Source organism: Cephus cinctus, unplaced genomic scaffold (assembly GCF_000341935.2).
Source record: "Cephus cinctus unplaced genomic scaffold, Ccin1 Ccin1_scaffold0207, whole genome shotgun sequence".
Lineage (NCBI taxonomy): Eukaryota > Metazoa > Arthropoda > Insecta > Hymenoptera > Cephidae > Cephus > Cephus cinctus.
Window position 1 is genome coordinate 4,194 of NW_014332926.1, and position 20,765 is coordinate 24,958.

Consider the following 20,765-nt stretch of genomic DNA (forward strand, 5'->3'; position numbering starts at 1 on the left):
ACTACTGATCTAAAGGAATAGACAAATCATAGACATTTCTAATTTTATAGAATATTTGGGATTGGTCAATTCCTTTAGATCAGTACAAAATAAACCAGTTAAGACCGCCGTGTAAACGTAGCTATGTAACTCATATGATATCTACGGTACCTACGCAGCCAACGCAGGGTACCGTGCCTGGGAAGTTAATTCCATGTTCCAGTGGGAAAAGAAAGACGTTTTTAATTACCGGTTGTTCTCTTCGCAGTTACTTTCTCGGTTCTTGTTATTATTTAATTGTGAAGATTGTGCTTATTTTGCTTCTCGATTCAATAGTATTGCGGTGGAACTTCGTCGCATTAAATTGTTTGTACGTCGGTTTCGTATACATACTTAGGTTAAGTTCTACAATAATAGGTGTAAGTTGCTTTAAATCTTATAAGTTTTAAATTTTTCATACACACGTTAATAACTCTTGTGATGTGAATAATTTTCATTTGTTGTAAAGACAATCATATAGACAGAGATTATTTTTGCAAAAAAATATTACGGTTATGCTACATTGGAAAATGTATTCGCACGTTTTATTTTTAATTATCTCGAGCTTCAAAAATTACACTTTTGAATGTAAATATCAATGTTTAGCTACCAGTAATTATAACAAACAAGATTTTTAGAGCGGAAATTAATGATGGAATTCTCTTTACTATAAAAGTAAAATGATAAGAAAAGTAATGGGGTCGAAGTACTGAACGCACACAATATAATAAAAAAAAAAATTTCTTGCAAGTTTTGTGAGGTGTCTGGCACCCTTTGCGAAGGAACCCCTAAATACTGCAGCCATAACGCTCTTGTCAGAGCTTCGTACTGTCGCCACCAGTCAACGCTCGAGTCAACACCGAAATTTTTTCCAGTCAGACAGCAGCCTTAAGAGTATTGACTACCTTATTACTACGGTTTATGTAATATCCTGTGAAAAATGAAGGTGGATACAAGTCTCCCTATTTGAGTGTCACCCGGTTTGATATTGTGGATCTCGAGGAACAGGCGAATTCATTCGACCAATCAAAAACGTGGAACTAGTTCGAGAGTCTCGTTCAGGTGGCGCGTCGACGCGCCAAGACACAGCTCTAGATTCTGACGCGTAGTATTACTATATATACTCGACCAATCAAAAACGTGGAACTAGTTCGAGAGTCTCGTTCAGGTGGCGCGTCGACGCGCCAAGACACAGCTCTAGATTCTGACGCGTAGTATTACTATATATACTCGACCAATCAAAAACGTGGAACTGCTTCGAGGGCCCTCCGCTAAGGTGGCGCGCCGAAACCAGAGTAAAATTGAGACCACCAAAAACAGGCCCATTGGCAATCTCCCTACTCATCTCTGGTAGCTGCGACTACGTTTATACGACGATCGTAAACCGGTTTAGGTACTACTGATCTAAAGGAATAGACAAATCATAGACATTTCTAATTTTATAGAATATTTGGGATTGGTCAATTCCTTTAGATCAGTACAAAATAAACCAGTTAAGACCGCCGTGTAAACGTAGCTATGTAACTCATATGATATCTACGGTACCTACGCAGCCAACGCAGGGTACCGTGCCTGGGAAGTTAATTCCATGTTCCAGTGGGAAAAGAAAGACGTTTTTAATTACCGGTTGTTCTCTTCGCAGTTACTTTCTCGGTTCTTGTTATTATTTAATTGTGAAGATTGTGCTTATTTTGCTTCTCGATTCAATAGTATTGCGGTGGAACTTCGTCGCATTAAATTGTTTGTACGTCGGTTTCGTATACATACTTAGGTTAAGTTCTACAATAATAGGTGTAAGTTGCTTTAAATCTTATAAGTTTTAAATTTTTCATACACACGTTAATAACTCTTGTGATGTGAATAATTTTCATTTGTTGTAAAGACAATCATATAGACAGAGATTATTTTTGCAAAAAAATATTACGGTTATGCTACATTGGAAAATGTATTCTGGAACTAGTTCTTTGGCAACTGAGGTTCTGTGTATGTAGTTATTTCGAAGCTGACTTCTATTGGGTGGAAAAAGAAAAATTTTATATTTGTACATTGTCTGACTGACATGATAAATGCTTACATATATATCTGTATGTTCTGAAGACGAAGTATTATGAGTGAAGAATAATTTCACTGTGTATGTAGTAAAAACTAAATTATATGGTTACCTTTGGTGAAAACCCAATTGGTAAAAAGTAAAATATGTATGACGACTTTATAGCATATGTCAGTTGGAATTGGAAGAATTGAAAGTATATGTAATCAGGAGTAATTTGTGCAACAAAGGAGATAAAAGGGACAATATAAATATTTATGAAGAGTATGTAAAGGGAAAATAGAATAATAATGCGTGTCATGAAAGTTGTTATAAAATGTCAAAGTTTGATGTCAATTCCCAATGTAATACTTTATATGTCGTGTAAACCTAAACTGTACTACAACATTAATGTTTTTACAATAGCATTCACATGGCAGAATTAGTTCATAGAAATTTGTATGAAACTGTAATACCCATATTTTATAATCTAATGTGGACAAACTTAACCCTAAATGGATCATCTTTTAATCTGCAAATCATAAGGAAAAAAATTGAGTAGGTAGTTGAAATATCTAAACTGCACTCGGGGATCGCATTCGTATAGTTAACCACGTTACCGGCTGTATTGTACGAGCATGCGTACTAACGCATATCCGTTTAGTTCACTGTGAAGTTTGTCTGGATTCGTGGTGGAAAAAAAAACAAGTGTGGCGTCGCAGTGGCTTGAAGTTGTCCGAACGAATTGTGTGAGGTGAAGTGTGTGTATATATATAAATGGCGGCTGACGAAAAATGGTACTTTACGAAAGAACAGCTTGCAAACACGCCAAGTCGAAAATGTGGGATCGACGCCGATAAGGAACTAAGCTACAGACAGCAAGCGGCTAATTTCATCCAGGACATGGGACAACGGCTTGCCGTGTAACCTTTTTTTACGTGCTTACTATTGCCTACTTCTGAGCATCCCTTTCATCTCCCCTCGCTCTTCTGATCCATAACACTTAATTGCTCTTCCTTTGCTTTTTTCCTCGAATTTTCATCGAGAAACCGATTTATTCTCTTGCCTTTTTACGAATGATATTGAATGAATTGTGGAAATTCTCGTTTTATAATTTTTCTTGAAGCCAACACTGAAAAAGTAGGAACTGAGGTCACGTTCTCCTGCGTTTCTCCATATTGATGTATCAAGACTCGTAGAGTGGTTTTCATTCTATTTTTTATGCAATTCTCTAATTACTTCATAGGAATTTTGGTTTGTGCAAATTTTGAGCTACCGATAATGGCATGTGCTTCCATGAGAAAAGATTTGTGATGTATAATAGTCATAAACCAAGACTGTTTATTAAAAGGTGTTTGACAGTAGTGCCAATAGTACAAATAACAATTTAACGCCACTTACGCAATTAAATCATTTATTTACTTCTACTTAGATTTATTATTGCATAAAATGTTCAAAATCCAGAAATTATGCATTATTAAAGTATTGTTTCAATTTGTGTTTTGAATTATTAGACAAAGTTTACCATGAACTTTTTTCTTTATATAATTTTTTAAAATATACGTTATTGTAGTATGTGTTTAATCGCTTTTTTGTCTTGCACATTTTATTTATTTATTTATTTATTTATTTCACCAGAGTAATATACATTACATTACAAAAGTAACCTAGTAGAGGAACGTAAGATCCTGATCGCTAGTCTGGTATACAGAAAAATCCTTATTCTACTAGAAGCATTTGTAGCATTTTATAATCTATTCATTAAAATAATACGTTGTTTTACAGCATGTACAGTAATTTTACTTGGTAAATTGGTCTGCTTGTCGTGATAGTATTAGAAAAATATTTTAAATTCCCTGTAAGTACTTAGGTATTGCAATTACCATTGTGTCTCTCGTCCTCTGTATGCATATGAAGGAGACATAGGTAGTTACGACATACTTATAGTACATATAGTGAATTTTGAAATATATCTAAAACTTAGAGCTTGTGTGCATTTTTGTGTTTTATATAGTTGGTCTATGAGTTTAATGTTTTAACAGTTTGCATGCAATGCAATCCTAAGAAAATCACAAGTGATTATCCATAAAATGTAAATATATGCTCAAATTGAGAAATAAAATGTATTTAGGGCTAAATTGCAGAATATGACTCCTTGAAGTTAGATGTGAATTATTTAGTTTTTTACATGAAGCTCTTATAGTAGGTATCGTATTACAGTTTTACCTATATTTAGTACAAAATCATGCATATGCATATTTCCAAAAAACATTAATGGAAGCCACATGTATTTTGCTAGAGACTTCATGCTTTCAATCGATCAAAAAAATATTGAACTTGTGGATTAACTATAGATTATGATTATGCTGTAGTTAAAAACAGGTATTTTCCAAGTTCTTTTAAAAAAAGTTCCTTATAGGATCTACATTTACTGTAACTCTTGCAGGTGTTCATTTTTGTACTAGTCTTATGTATCAAAATTGAGAAAACAGTAACAATATTTGCTTTAACCCATCTGAGATTAACATCACATTTTAAAACTATTATCATAATTTGTAACTTTCAGCACTTTGCATTACTTTTTACAATTTTTAATTATTATTTTCAGTTACAATTTGTTGTACAAAAAGATTCATTTATATTAATATATTTTGTAATTGGTGACAGGATTAGCAGTTCAATAACTAGAGCTTATATATAATCTAATGAATTGAAATATTTTTCCATCACTATCTTTACAAGATTAAATTGATGCTACGATCAGTTTCCATGAATGTGATCTTCAAGTATATTGTTGTAACGTGGAAATAAATAAATTGTGGAAATACTTGATATTTTAAGCTTTTAACAAGAAATTCATGGGAAAAAAAATTAAATTTGTTACTTCTTTTTTAAGGATGAGCTGTTTAGAATATTTTCTTACATGCAAATGTACTTTTACACAAGTTAAATAAATTATTTTCGTTTAAAAAAAAACGTGTCCCTTCTACTTTTACAAACTTACCATTTGATGATTAATAATAATATTTATAATTCTCAAAGTGTATTCATTTATCATTGGAATGTTATTTGCATTCTATAATATCTAATTTTTATACATTTTCAATCATTTCTCCAATATTCTTTTCAAAACATCAATGCTACAAGTATACAAAAAGTTGATTCAACAAATGAATTGTGAAATAATAATATGTCGTAAATTGGTAAAATTTCTAACTGTTGAACAATATTTGATAGAAGAGTTTTTGATCATGACTTTGATTTTAAATACACATGGCTCTCTAGATAAAAGTAAATGCACTAGCAATTCGCATAATCTCTTCTGTGTCGCATATTGAACTTCAGCATGAGTAGTAGAATTTTAGAAAGGGTCATTATTAAAAAAAATTCAATCTGGCGATTAATTCAAAAGCAATAACCATTGCTATTGTTCTGTTGTTCAAAAAATCTGTGCAAATAGTAGATGTACGCTTTTTAAGTTAAATTAAATGTATGAACATCTTGTGAAATCGGTTTCTTGTTGAAAGATCAAGCTTCTTATGGTCTATAGTATATGTAAAGCAGTCACAATATCCACCTGATATCTAACCTGGCTATAGCTTATAATATGTTGAATACGTTCTTAAGAAATATATTATTTTTCTTAATCTCTTCAATTTAGATCACAATTATGTATCAATACGGCTATTGTATACATGCACCGGTTCTACGTGTTCCATTCGCTATCACAATTCCACAGGAATGCGATAGCAGCGGCGGCCCTCTTTCTGGCTGCAAAAGTCGAGGAGCAACCAAGGAAGTTGGAACATGTTATCAAAGTGGCATACATGTGTCTTCACAGAGATCAGACGCCACCTGATACGAAATCTGAGGTAAATAATCATAACGTTATAATTAGAATAAATACACGTTAGCAATTATCCCTTCCCGGCGAAGTTTCTGTATCATGATACTGATTTGTGCATTTATTTATTTTTCAGCAATACCTCGAACACGCTCAAGATCTGGTTTTCAATGAGAACGTCCTACTGCAAACGTTGGGGTTCGATGTAGCTATAGATCATCCTCACACTCACGTAGTTAGATGTTGTCACCTGGTTAAAGGTGAGTTGATGTATTGATTATGCCCAATCATATTATGCAATATTGTTTCTATATTTGCAACATTAGAATGACTTTTCTAAAGCAACCTGGTTCTTGTTACAGCGAGCAAGGACTTAGCCCAGACTTCATACTTCATGGCATCTAACAGGTGGCTACGAATTATTTCCTAGTATCTCTCTTACTGTTATTGGTGTACGGAACGAGACGTAATGAAAATACTAAAGAAAAGAATCAAAGACATTGGCTACTGGCACAGCATTTTGATTTCATGCTTTTATAACCGTTCATAATTATTAGTTTACTAGAAATGAGATATATTAAAAAAATACTCTATAAGAGAGTAGACTAGAATTACCGAAATTTTGATATATTTACTGAAATGCAATAAGTCCCTGAAAAGGAATAAGTTTCATGACAATAGAAACGAATGTTGCATTGCCAGACTAGCCTTAAAAGTACGTCTGATCTTATAAAGAACGTATGGCAAAGAAAAATCAAAAACAAATACGCAATGAAGTCTTATATCATAAGCTAATGTCACGGTGTGGATTAAAAGGATTAAAAGGTAAATGCACTATTTATAAGGAGCGGTCGTTTTCATCTTACGAAATAACGATAATGACTCGCTCGAATATTTCTGAATTTTCGCTATTTATTCTTCGTTTGTTTATTTTGATTTTTCTTCTATTTATTTTTTTTTCTCTATCATATTGGATTCTGATTTCGTTCAGTAGAAGATTTTAAAAATCTCGATGTTGGCTTATGAGTGACGGACATGACGCATAAAACATTTTTCTCTATTTATTTCCAAGACTTCTTTAGGACGTTTTTTCTGTCAGGTTAAATGACTCAAAGATGTGATAAAATTCGATAGGAGAATTAATAAAAGGTGGAATATAGTCTATGTGAATCTATGTGAAGTTTTAATAGAATGTTTAAAAATTATAATTAGCAAGTATAGTTAAACTAAAAAACAACGCTTACAAACTTCGTATACTAGGCGAAACAAATTAATAGATTAGGTAATTAATAATTGCAAAAGTTTTGATTCTTATACTGATTTTCAAATTCTCCCATATGGTTTCAGTATATCCTTCTGTAATACGGTCTGACAAGGATCCGTATTGAGAATTGCGTCTCGAGGCCACGAGATTTTATGTATTGTTTTTTAAATCGACTTTGTAATTGTATGGGAGCGCATGCAACTGAATGAGTGGTTTTTTTTCCAGTTTACACTTGACGACCATGTGCCTTCAGTACAAACCTACGGTCGTAGCCTGTTTCTGCATACATCTCGCCTGCAAATGGTCTAATTGGGAGGTGAGTTATCCTAATAATGTTAGGTTTTTGGATCTACTCTAGGCAAGAATGGCCATGTGCACAGATACCTCAAAGCAACGAGGGAAAACACTGGTTTTGGTATGTCGATCGGAGTGTCACTTCTGAGCTTCTGCAGCAGCTCACCGCAGAATTCCTCCATATATTCGACAAGTGTCCATCCAGACTCAAAAGAAAGATCATGAGCATATCCGCCACCCAGAGCCCCAGCATTAATCACCCTAGTTTGCCAAATTCCCCATTTGTGAGTATTAATTTAATCAAAAAAGAAGATAAATAATATACGCGCACGAGGCGTCCTGAGAGTTGATAGGGATTTTAATCATTTAATAGGATGTGGAACCTAGAAAAGTACAGAGTCCTGCGGCTGGCGATGGAGGACCAACGTTCCAGTCTAATCGACCGTATCTCTCCGACAAGCAGGAGGATAAGAAACCATTGTCGTCTTCTATACCAGGACGGCCACAGGTGGACTATAGGGAATACAAAGAGAAGAAGGAACGTGAGCGCCTTGAGCGAGAAAAAACCGTTGCTGCTGCTTCTGCGACTGCTGTATCCGTTACGGTCGCTGCTGCTTCAGGGACCAATCCATCTGCTCATATGTCAGAATTAAATAAGCACCATTCTCATCATCATAAGTCGGTGTCCAGTGTTGGACTTCCCAATAAACATCCTATGCCACCTGGTCAAAAGTCGAGTATGCATCATAATCACAATCATAGACCAGAGATGAAGACTGGTATGATAGCCACACATAGACACTCTGTTAACAACCAACCCAGGGATCCTAATCGGGATCTTAATCGACAAAGAATTGCTAGGGAATATAATTCAAGTAGTGGCACTAGTGGCGGTACCATGTATTCCCATTCTCATACGACACATCTGGCAAAGAATTCCAATCCAGATTCTAATTCCCTCTCGGAGACTTCTGCCGTAAGAGCAGAATCTAGTTTGCCATCTCAAGAAGTGGTGGCACACGGAAATGCTCAGGAAAAACTGAGTAACAATAATCACAGCGTACACAGGTTAAGTAACGTTGACTGTAAACATCAGCCCCATGACAAAAGGTCATCCTATGATCCGAGACATAAGACTCCGGAACATAGGAAGGATGCTGAACAACAAAAACTTTACACCAAATATCAAGAACCTGCAAGAATAGAACGACAGCGTAAGCCCGATTCACTTGAGCAAAGGAGCGAGGAAGTCAGAAAACTCATTGAAAAGCCTCTGCCGCCACCTAAGCCACGCCCGGAAATTCAGAAGGAGGAATATATTGCTAATATGTTAAAACAGTCACACCATCCCAAGTACAATCAGCTAGATAAATTACAAGGTAATTTTTATTCCTTTTCATTTTTCGCATATTATTAAGCGAAGATACATGAAACATAATATTAGAGACAAGAACTTTTTTGTCATATATTGTGTACTTTTGTCATATTGCAGCATCGCCTCAGATGTTCCAGAAATCAGTGCCGTCCAAACCAGCACCGAATCAGCACTCAATGCACGGAGTTTCTCAGATATTAAAGGACATTTCAAAGAACGGTGCATCACAACAATCTTCAATGAATAATGTGGACGATTATAAAACAGAGAAACGGTTGCGACACGATGGACCGGAGCGCTCGTTCTCGGGAGTGCAGCAGCCCTTGTTGCAAACACCGCCAGGGAAGCATAAGTCACTATTCAGTCCAGAAAAAGCACCAACGTCGAGAGACATGCACTCTCAGAGGCCAAAGTCTAAGCAGAAAACGCCACCAACGGCAGCTAAAGTTCCTAAACAAGAGCGATTAGATCCCTTACCAAGCCCTCTGAACATTGTATCGCCATTCGCAAGTCCACCAGGTCCTCATCAGCAGGATCCCTCGCCGTCGAAAAGATTATCTAATGATGCGATCTCTAGTTCAAATAAGAGGCATAGAACATTAAGCACCAGCGAAACTGATCAACAACCTAAGATCAAAACTGAAGAGATATCCGGTTTCGATACTATGAAGATGCTCGGACGAGTTCCTGACCTAATACAACCCTTTAAGGATAATCCGACACCTACAAATGGCAGAAGTACCTCAGTGGCTAATGATTTAAAGCCTCCAGAGTTAATAAAGCCATTCGAGCCGGAACCAGTTGTTCACCAAGTGGCTGCTACATCTCAAAGTACCATTAGACAGCAGCAACAACAAACATCAATGAATGGATTAGAATCGGGTATTATTAAGCAGGAGCCCCTTATTACCAACGTGAAACAGGAACCTGTAAATAGTGAGTCAACCGGTGTTGTGGAACATTCGACACAGGTGAAATCAGAGTATCTGTCATCTATAAAATCTGTTCAAAGCATAAATGCCCTTCTACAAGAACCGATTGCACAAATTCCTTCGTTGCTGCAAGGTGTACAATTGACTCCAATAGTACAACAACAGCTTCAACGACAGCATCGTCTTCAACAACAAAAGCAGCAGGTGCATATGTCATTGCAGACATTACAGTCTCAAGAACAAGTTCCAATACAGTCGCAGTGTGTATCGTTACCAGCAGTCAGTGACTCCTCAATTGCTTCAACGGTGGACATCAGTGTTTTAAATACACCAGTACAAGCCGCAGGAGCTTCGGCGGCTCCAGCATCGATGCCAATGGAGATGAGTAATCTGGTTGCCGTCGTCGAGGAGAAAAAGTCCGAGCATCACAAAAGTGAAAAGAAAAAGAAGAAGGAGAAGCACAAACATAAAGATAAAGATAAGAGTAAAGAGAAACACAAGCATAAACACAAAGATAAGGATAAAGAGAAGCACAGAGACAAGGAAAAGAACAAGGCCGAGGTCAGTGGCGAGGGTGTATTTGCAGCGGTACCAATCAGAATAACCATACCCAAGGACAAAATAAATTTGAGTGGTACCGAGTCGGGTGCAGTAACTGGAGGAAATACAGGGCACCCGGAGAAAAATAAATCACCTCAGGGCACTGGATTAAAGATCAAGATTCCTAAGGAGCGCCTTAAGGGTGCTGATGGCGTCTCTGGTTCAACAGGACAATCTGTTGTTCAGGCCCCTCTGAAAATTAAGATACGAACCGACGCGATATCAAGGAGCAGCACCTCCAGTAGTGGGCTTCCTGGGAATCTTGGTGCTGGCGGTGGACTAGAATCCGCATCGGAGAATCGGAAGAGAGAGCGTGATCGAGATTGTGAGTCAACTTCAAGTCCTACGCTGGGTGGAGGCCCCCCAAACAAGAAGCACACTCAAGGTGGTAGTGGCAGTAACAGTAGCAGCGGAGCGCAGCGACCTGGGGAGCGACAAAACGGCCGACACTATAGTTCAAGCAGTAATAACAAGGTACGTGGAGGCGGGAGAGTGGCTCGTCAGTTTTCCCCACGGGTTCTACGCGCTCAGCCATCCCTTTATGGCCAATCACTTCGCGATAACTATTATCAGCACGTCACCGCCCACGAATCAGACTCCTATAATAGTCACAACCTGAGAAATCCCCAACATTCAATTCATCCTCCTCCACCACTTCGTGACATGGGTTATCCTCACGGAGCCCGTCCAGCTCAGTCTCACCATTCGCAGTCGAGTGAACCTTATTTCTTTGCCAATTATCATACAACCTCTATATATAATCATTCTAATTACGTTTATGATTCTGCTATGTATTATCAGCATTACCAGCAACAATACCCCATTTATCCGTCTGCTAACGTAATAATAACACCGGATGGTGCCATAGACACATCCGTTCCACCCCCTACTCTACCATCTAATATTCGACAACAAAATCAAACGGATAAAATTCAGATTGTTCAAACAGAAATTAATAGCCCTCCTCCGTTACCTAGTGGACCGCCACCTAATTCTCCACCACCGCCTCCTCCCCCGGAGTAGATTCGCTGAACTAGACTCCTATATTATTACTTTAGTAGACTCTGTAGACATTATTCTGTCGTAGTTCTTACTGTAATGTTTACTTGTCATCTTTCGCCCATTAACGATACTGCCCAAGGCTTCAAAAAAATGTCTTTGATTTTCTTTTCTAACTTACCAAGTTCGTTTCTTACGTTCACTATTTTAGTTTATTTTTCCAGTGATAACTATCTTCTATTCGTAAACTGTCGATTCTATTCTTCAAATTACTAAGGACTCACACTTAGTTTTCTTATGTTTACTTTGTAAGCATTCATTCTATACTTTATGTTTTATTAGCACTCAATTAGCCTCAAAGAAATTGAGAAGAAATCAAGATTGATTTCAATTATCAATAGATTTCTTGAGATTCGATTGACGATCAAATGCTTTTACGATCGATCTGAAAGTCTCAAATATAGTGATAATTTTATTCGAAGAGAAAGAGAAAGCTGTGATTCGTTTCGCAAAGAGTCAACTATGGTATTTGAAAACTGAATATAACATAACATTGACGGCCGGATCGTTCGTTCTTACTGTGTGTTTGAAATGACTGATCTAATTGTACAATGAAAACATTTTCTTAAAACGTGATAACGTAATTCTATTTCTTTGTTCTTAACTATTCCTTCTTCCAATGCATCTTACAAGTATAGTATGTATACGGGTAGAATGTTCTGAGCATGTGATTAATTAAGTATACCTTTTTTGATGTCAACGCATTAGCTGGCAAATGAACTCGATCTTTCGGCTTCAATTCTATCTTTTGTTGTTTTTATTTTGGCCTCCTCTTTTTACCTACTCACTTGTATATTCTCTTCCGTGTGTAGATCCTTATCCACAGTCTACGGTATTGTTAAATTATGTTGCTAAGAAAAAAAAATACTTGTAACGGATCAAAGAAATTGGACGCGATATATTGTATGAGTTATCTGAGAGACGTTATTGTGTTATCGCTTTATGATGTTATGTTCAAAGTGGGAAAACGTGTCTTAGTTTAGATGAGAAATGAAAAAAATTGACTCCATTTGCATGTGCATCCATTACTTTACATCGGGATGGTAAAGAAACTTCATTTATTTGACGTACATTGAAGTAAGAAAAAAAATTATTGCAGAAAAACGCACCTTATTTTGTAACGAAGACTTTTTTTCGTGGTACTGTTGCAAAGACAAATTTCTCCACTTCAAAATTCATATTAGGTTTTATCTGAAGCAGATTTTTTATTTCTCCTTGTTTGACGATAGTTTCGAATAAGATTCAAATATAATTTATATATGTACATAGTATCGATACCTATAATTGTATGCTTATATATGGTATACCTACAATTTAAATGTATGTATGTGCACGAGCATAACGATATACAAAATTGAGAAAAAGGAAATGAACAAAAAAGAAATTTGTAACGTTTCCCACGGTATAATTTTCACTTTTGACGGGTGATAGGGTCCTGCTTACAGGATGAGTAAGGATAAAATAAATTTTAAAAAAGTAGAGAATATCATGAGAATTATAAAATATATAGCAATAGCATGGAATTAACGATTACACGCCTTTGAAGAGAATGAGAATATTTAACTCAGGAATCGAAAAAGAATTTCCGATATGTTCTAGCGCTCTGTGGTTATAAAGTGTGTATTTATATACCGTTACTGTGCTGTTGCCATTTATAATTGTTATTACAATATTACTATTGCCACGGAGGGCACAAATACCACTGTGCTACTAAATATTGTTGATCTATTTACTGTATAATAACTATTATCACTCGTACTACAAGTTCTATCGCTAAATCTATTACTTATTTCTATACACATTACATTTATTATTCTGTTTACGGTCTACTGTCCCTAAAAAAGTGGTCTGTAATTTTGAATTTCCCCTGAGCTCTTTCTAAACAATCACGCCGAAGAGGGAAGGCTCCCAGTCGTCTGTTTCGTTTACCGCGCAAGTTACTTGCGCTCTATCGAACTCTCGGTCTATTACATAGAGTGGGCGCATTCCATAAGACAGCACTCTCTAATATAATCCAACCGGACCCCCGCGTGTGCCATCTTGTGGAGAGTTGACTATACTACTGTATTCTACTTCTGCTAGTAGTATTGTAGTATCACTATTTTGCTATTCCTGCTATTATTGGCAGAAACATGTTTATTTCTCAAAGTCTCTTAAACACTTCTTTTATATATTTGTGCGGTCGAGTACTTTTCTCATTCTCATTTACAGTTTTACATGTAGTTCATATTTTAGGAAAGATTTTGTAATTTCGTTTTGTAATTATTCAACTTGAATCACTGCTCATCTAGGGTGCGTTCACACTTGTTGTGAATGTTGAGTAGATTGTTATCTCTTTTTTGTCATATATTTCAAGAGATGCAACGATTTTTGGAGTACTTGCAATAAGTTTGGAAATCCAACTTCCAAGTCGTTGCCAGGACTCTTACTGCCATTACTACTATATTACCTCGGTTTTGTTAGCTGAAACCCATAATAGCAGTTTCTAGATCGTACCTTATTTAAATGTATTTTTTCAAAAATCAATAATTAAGCTTCGGCTTAGCCATTTACTGGGGGACTAATACACGCTGTATCCTGAATTAAGTCTGAAACATGCTAAAAGTACATAATAATAGAAACTATGGTTTAGGAAAATGCGTTCAAATATAGAGGGAACGCGAGAAAGGAAAACTAATGGAAATAGTCAGATAGTGTAAGGACACACAAGAGTTCATAGTTTAATTAATCACAAACAAAAATCTGTGACAGCATAAGCAACTGAAAAGCAACTTCTCTCCCTGATAATCCGTTCAAATTATTCTTCAAGCTTTTTAACCTTTTGTAAAGTCACGCGACGCTAGAAAAGGCGGGACCTGTAAGGAGATAGAAAAGAGACCTGGAGAAGATTCATGAAATATAATTAAATCTATAGGAAGACAAAATAATTGCTAAGGTAAAAAAGAAGCCCTTAGGCTGGCTAAGAGAGCACACGTTGGAAACTTTTAAATGGGGGTTTGTAATCATATACATGATCATAGAATGCTTACTCATATCATAGAATCACAAATATATTAGATTTTATACTATCGTGAGATCAGTTCGATAAAGCACGAAATCCGGGAGACTTGTAAGAAACGACTAAAATGAAAAAATAACCGTAAGTCTATTTTTTAGCCCTATCCCGCCTCACCATGCCACGTTCCGGCCCTCAACAAATATGTAACGCAGAATTCAACATTAATGCAATCTTTACCACACAATGTATCTATTCTGCGTGTCGCGTATGGTGTAACTTCTTTGTTACATCGACTAAACGGAATATTTTCGAGCGATACTTGTTACTGCATTGTAGAATGAATGTATGGATTTATGAATGTGTGTTCGTGCGTGTGTGTTATATCGGGATTATAAATAAAAGCGATATAAAAAAATGAAGAATAGACAAGATTACTTTAGTGCTTCATTGAATAAACAGTTTTTTGGATAATACACTGCCACGTAAGTTGCCATTGCCTCGTTATCGTGTCGACCTATTTTTCGGTTATGGACAATTTTCTAGCGCTAGTGCTGAAGAAATAAAACCTCGCAGAGTAGTAACTGGTTGTGGTGAAATTCGTGATTTTACTGATCGATCATGTCGATGACGGAAGGAAAACATCGTACGCGACACGTCCAATAATCTCTCAGTAAATAAAAGTTCTACTGAAAGAAAATACCTTAGTAATTATTTTGTCTCTTTAACACCATTTATATTTATACGTACATCATTTGTATACCATTTTCTTTTTATACAGTCGTTGCATTGTCTACTAACACATCACGCTTTATGATAGTCAATACGTCAGACGCGAATATATTATGTATACGCACATATTTAAATGTATGTTATGTATTTGCACGCAAAAAAGGTCGGTTGACATGTTCAATGTGTTTCTTTTTTTTTTTGGCAGATTGAAAACAATCAACTCTCTAGCAAGTCACACATGGCTCAGCATACAATTTGTGTTACAGTATGCATGTGCATAGCTTTGGACTTATTTTTCTATTTTAACATATATTTTCGCAATATTATGAAAAGCCACGAGTCATTTGCTAAGGATTTCATTTTTAGCAAACTGTCAAAAAAAAAAAACATTGATCCTCATGGACTGATTTGAGATGTGTTACCTGGGTTACTTGCTTTCCTCTTCTCATTTGTCTCCAATTGTTATATTACTAAAAATGTAATACCTGCATGTACACGTAGTATGTCTGTAGATTTACTAATTAGCAATGCTTGCTTATAAATTGTTGATACTCTCATTATTAATATTGTAATACGTCTCCATAAATATTTGAAACCGCCTTTGAATATAACATTGTTACAATACAGTGGAGTCTTACAGCTTACATTTTTCAAGCTTACGGATGGCCGCGGGTGAGGAGACCTGAGCATTGTTACTGGTCACTTATACGAGAGACGAAGAACCGTCGCGACCGTTCCGAATACATAATTGGTAATTAGCTTAGCGTATATGTCTCCGCATTAAGTAAGCTTGGAGAGACTCCACTGTAATTTATATACTTTGGCTATGTTGGGGATGGTGAGAGCCTGACACTGCGGTATGTATCATTATTAATTCTGCGAATATTGAAAGGTTTTCCTGTTGACATTCAAAAATGTAGACACGGTTTATAACTTTGCCTCACGCGTAGATGCCTAAAAGTTGATCTTAAATATCCTGCAAAAGATAATTATGTAAACTTGGTTACGGAAAGCCTGAGTAGACAGTCAAGTCGGATTCCTGGGACTATCGAATAATTTTCAAGGAACCAGTCCGTCGTTTTCACTGTAGTACTATAGAAATAGCGTTATAAAATACATAAAATATTCACAGAAGTAGATCCGAAACAGGAGTACCAAAAAATAACTCTAACGCATTCTATAATAATATTACATCTGAAAGAATCATATCTCGTCGCAAATTGACGGAGTCCTTACAGCTCGAGCAATGGGATGCAGGTGATTGTAATGATTCAGATAACAAGAATCAGCCAGTGACTTTCCGGAGTGCGCGCTCTCACCAATATTCGCAACATGCTCCGAGATTCCAAACGAGCACTCTTTTTATGTTGCAGGAGAAACATCAATCAGGCCATCACAAGAGCTCGAGTAAGCTCTCCCAGTCTCAACAGTCTCACAACACGTAGTAATAGTAGAGAGCGAAATAGAAAGAAAGAGAAAAAGAGTTAAAGAAAGAAAAGCCAGCAACCAATGGTACGACGAGCTTTCAAGATTTTTCCGTGTCCCCGATTCACGTGGATTTATTGTGGGAAACGAACGGGAATAATTCTTTCGCTGTGAATGCCATATAAGTGACGTTTTGCTAGTGTTGGAATTGAGCGTGATATTCCGCGGTTAGTTACTGCTCGTCTCTCTTTTTACGCGTGCGAAAGCATCTTTCTTACGTTAGCCAACGTATAACGTAATTATTCGCAGTGAAGTGCTTTCGAATAGAGACATTTTCTTACTCAGGTGAAATTTAGATGCGGTACGATTTAAACGATAGCAAATTTATTTCCTCTCTATCTATGTATCTAGCCAGTTATATATGATCACCTATCGTTATAGATCCATTGTATTTGATTTATAGATCATCTGTCCAGAAAGTCTTATCTCATTATTGCTCGTAGCCTTATCCATGGTATTTAATGACAACCAGTTTTGCACTACTTTGACTTCGCGGTTACCTCTTTTTTGCGATTTATTTCCTGTTAGGATTTGCTTATCTATTTTTTGTTCTATCCTCAGAATTCGTTTCTTCTTTCAAGAGGAGGAGGAGGACGTGATATAAAGCTGATAGAGGAAATTTTACTTTTGTTTCTTCGGCTTAACCATTTGCCCGTCCGCTCGTTCTTTTCTTCCTCATGGACTTGCGCTGTTACAGAATTTTTGTGTTGACTGTAGACGCTACTTAAAATTTATTCCGGAAAAGCACCATTCATTTTTTTGTTTTATATAATTGTTGAAATTACACGCTCAAAGTTCATTTCCTTTTTGATATTTTATATTATTGCTGCACTTCTGGTTTTTTGATGAAAGAAATCACTTTGGATTCGAGATTTTTATTTCGTATATATTCAATGATTTTACAAGCCCCAGAAATATAGTGACACTTATATGACATTTTTTTCCCGAAAGTTAATGCGAATGAAATCCTTTGCGGTCAGGACGAGATGACGTTGGCACTTCCCAAAAGCAAAGAAACGTTTCAGTTCTGACACATTTATTCATTTGCGCTGCGTTTTTGTAAATAGACCTTGAAATCTCTTCCCACCATTAATTCTTCCCTCCTTCATCTCATGCGTTTCCCATATATCTATCATATATGTAGTAATATCTGATTATGCTAATCTTTACGTTAGTATAAAGGAATTATCGATAAATAATTAATAACATTATCAATCTGTAAATAAAATTATTTTGTATGCGAAAATCAACCAAATGGATAACTTCGAAACGAAATACGACAGACACGAATCGTGGAACGGGCGAACTCGCATGACGAGTAAATTCACCACTTTGTGTATCAATACACGAACCTATGATATGCACTTTGATGTAATAATTGCGACATAATTACATCATATTTTCACGCTCGATTTTCCATAGAAACAAGATTATTACTACTCTACATATGGCGAAAGACTAGAAACTGGCCCGGCAATGGGAACAATTCATGATCAAAAGCACCTGACTACACCATAAAAATAATCCAATTCAGTTCTAATATTCACTGAGACTAAAAAAAATTAAAGGATTATCGAACTTATTCAATAAAATGCGCATAAATATTATCAATCATGTAATGAAACACATGATTGTATGGACGCAAAAGCATTCGTAATTGGCAAAGTCGCCGAAAAAAAAACTAAAAGAGAAAAATATTAGTACTAGCAGAGAGCGATAGTCACAGGAACACGCATACACTATATGTGCTGATTTTTATACATCTAAAAAGGGGATTAGGAATGGTACTAGAAGGATCACTTAGGAACAAGATGGTTCCGCGTACAAGACTTTCTTTCGGTGCTCAAGTGTAAAATGATGTCAAGCCATTCGAACGTTCTGCGCCTATCGTAAATTACAAAACCTATACTATATATATCATCCTGCCAGTTGGAAAGACAAAGATATAACTTGTTTCGATTGTGGATTTAAGTCAGAGAATTAGCGTGTGTATATTCGATGAATTAGCAGAAAAGGAAGACGCGCCAGTTCTTTCATTACTGTACCTTTCACTTTAATAATGTTATATTTCCGACTGTTTCGACGACGCCTGTTACGTTATTATATATATTTCTGCGTGATATATTTATTATCGCCTGCTAGGATGCTGATTCTAATTATAATCGTGGCGTGGCATCGCAGGTTATGCTCGCGGGATCGAACGAACATGTTCGATTTAGTTGAATTTCATATTGAAAGACAAGAAGGAAGGGAATATCTGAAATAAATACAAATATTCGAAAGTCTAACTGCTCGTATATTTTGATTACAAATTTTGATATTTATTATTATTATCCAACTAGCCTTTCCTATTCTTCTCAAATAATGGAGTACTGGAGTTTTTGTATTGTTTGTGAATTGTTGAAATTCGACCACTGGTTAATTACGTTTTCGAAATTCTTAACACATATGACTATAGTCGGTCTGCAAGTTCGATGTTTTTTTTTGCCAGCTCGAAAAACAATGAATTCTTTAGCAAAGTACACGTGTCACTGCATTGAATCTTTGTTACAAAGAATGTTTGTGATTTTGTACTAAATATATTCTATTTTTCTATTTTAGCATTTATTTATATTATTTATGGAAAACCACGTGTAATTTGCTTAGGATTGCATTGCTTGGGAACTGTCAATAAAACACATTGAACTCGGGGACCGACTATAATTATACAGTAACGTCTAATTGAAGTAGAACACTTGAATTTTTGTGTACTTCTGGGAACCTTTGACCGATTTCGAAAAATCAAAGACATTTTTTAGGAACTTTCCTCTCCTTCCGAACAGTAACAGTTTTATTCCGATCGGATACAAAATGGCCGAATGCCAGGGGTTCGAGTGAAATAGTGCATTTTGAGACTGTGAAAAATGCGATAACTGGTAGTTCCGGAAGAAAATTCATATTTTTAATTATAGCATGAGAAAGAGCATCCTTTGGCAGTCAAAAACACCCTCATTGCACCCCTGTAGCATCACTCTAGGGGGAGCTACACTCTCTTGAAATAAAAAAAAACACTTAATTGATCATAACTTCCGAACGCGCCGATCACTTTGGTCCAGTTTCTGCCTGCTATCATCTTTAACAATACTGTAGATTCTCGTAAAATTATTGTTTTCGAAGACGATCCGGTGACGGAGATCTCGAAACATCGCAAACGCACCAGAAGCATCCCTATTATTTTTCATTAGGAATGCGATGAAATAGAAATTTGTTATTCATCCCATGTTGTAGCTGTGATTTCAACGATTAAAACGCTCTTTTAAAAATCTAAAATTGAGTTTTTTTAAGGTGTTAAATTTTTTATTTGAAAAAACGCCTAAATTTTGCGAGTTTCATTCGAAGTACTCGGGCGACAATCGCTTGGCGTACGTCCTGGGGTAGCCAGCCGCTCGACGTGCGGAGAGACGTGCAGCCGGGCAACCACTCAGGAACGTACGCTCCGCCGCGCTGACAATAGAGCATACTAGAAGTTTTAAAATGATTAATTGATACAATTTTTTCTAAATAGTTGAATTTTTCATTGTTTCTGCATTTGTTCATTTATTTATTTTTCTTATCGTTTTGTCTCTTAAACCTGTCAATTACTATGTATAATTTGAATTAATAATAAAAGAACTGTCAAATATAACAGAAACCTTCCTATACTACCGGGAACGGTGCGAAAAAGACTGGGGTAGTTGCATGTCGCGGATGAATCGAAAATAATGTTGAAAAGTGTGACACAGGCGCATTTAGTAGTATGAGTTTGGATGTTCTGGACCAGGGTTCCTGTAAACGATATTTACCGACACTCTAGAACCTCCGAAGGTAGGTGTCCGTGCTAAGTTGCCGTCGTAAGCTCTACGATTTCAGGAAGTGACGTCACCGTGATCCTTATTTTCTAAGAATTTATGAGAGATTTTAGGAGTTTTACGTTGGATTTCATGAATTTTACGTTCGATTCTGAGAATCGCACGCGATCGAGACGCTTCTAGAACCTTCTAGAAGCTTTGACGGTTCATGTCCGTGCTAAATCGTAGAGAATCATTCCCAGAGCCGGCGGCCCTCTTCCGCGATAATTTGAGACAGCCACTTGCCCCCCCTCCCCCGAAGAAGTTTTGAT

At 36.4% G+C, this 20,765-nt stretch overlaps 1 protein-coding gene across 5 annotated transcripts; it reads left to right on the plus strand.

Moving 5' to 3' along the window:
* Positions 1 to 1,574: 1,574 nt before the first annotated feature.
* LOC107264971 (cyclin-T) lies at positions 1,575 to 19,936 on the plus strand. Of its 5 annotated transcripts, XR_003058934.1 has the most exons (10): positions 1,838 to 2,970; positions 5,709 to 5,919; positions 6,028 to 6,151; positions 6,254 to 6,299; positions 7,381 to 7,471; positions 7,536 to 7,733; positions 7,823 to 8,828; positions 8,942 to 10,830; positions 15,798 to 15,893; positions 16,516 to 19,936. XR_003058934.1 is itself a non-coding variant. In XM_025082194.1 (9 exons), the coding sequence occupies exons 2-9, from the start codon at positions 2,825 to 2,827 to the stop codon at positions 11,377 to 11,379; spliced, it is 4,260 nt and encodes a 1,419-aa protein (XP_024937962.1). In that variant the 5' UTR covers positions 1,575 to 1,811; positions 2,474 to 2,824; the 3' UTR covers positions 11,380 to 15,110. The 5 variants fall into 5 exon arrangements, 4 of the variants coding, with proteins under 4 accessions (XP_024937962.1, XP_024937963.1, XP_024937964.1 ...); XM_025082194.1 differs by lacking the exons at positions 15,798 to 15,893; positions 16,516 to 19,936 and adding an exon at positions 1,575 to 1,811 and having other exon boundaries at positions 2,474 to 2,970; positions 8,942 to 15,110; XM_025082195.1 differs by lacking the exons at positions 15,798 to 15,893; positions 16,516 to 19,936 and adding an exon at positions 1,575 to 1,811 and having other exon boundaries at positions 2,712 to 2,970; positions 8,942 to 15,110.
* Positions 19,937 to 20,765: the final 829 nt, after the last annotated feature.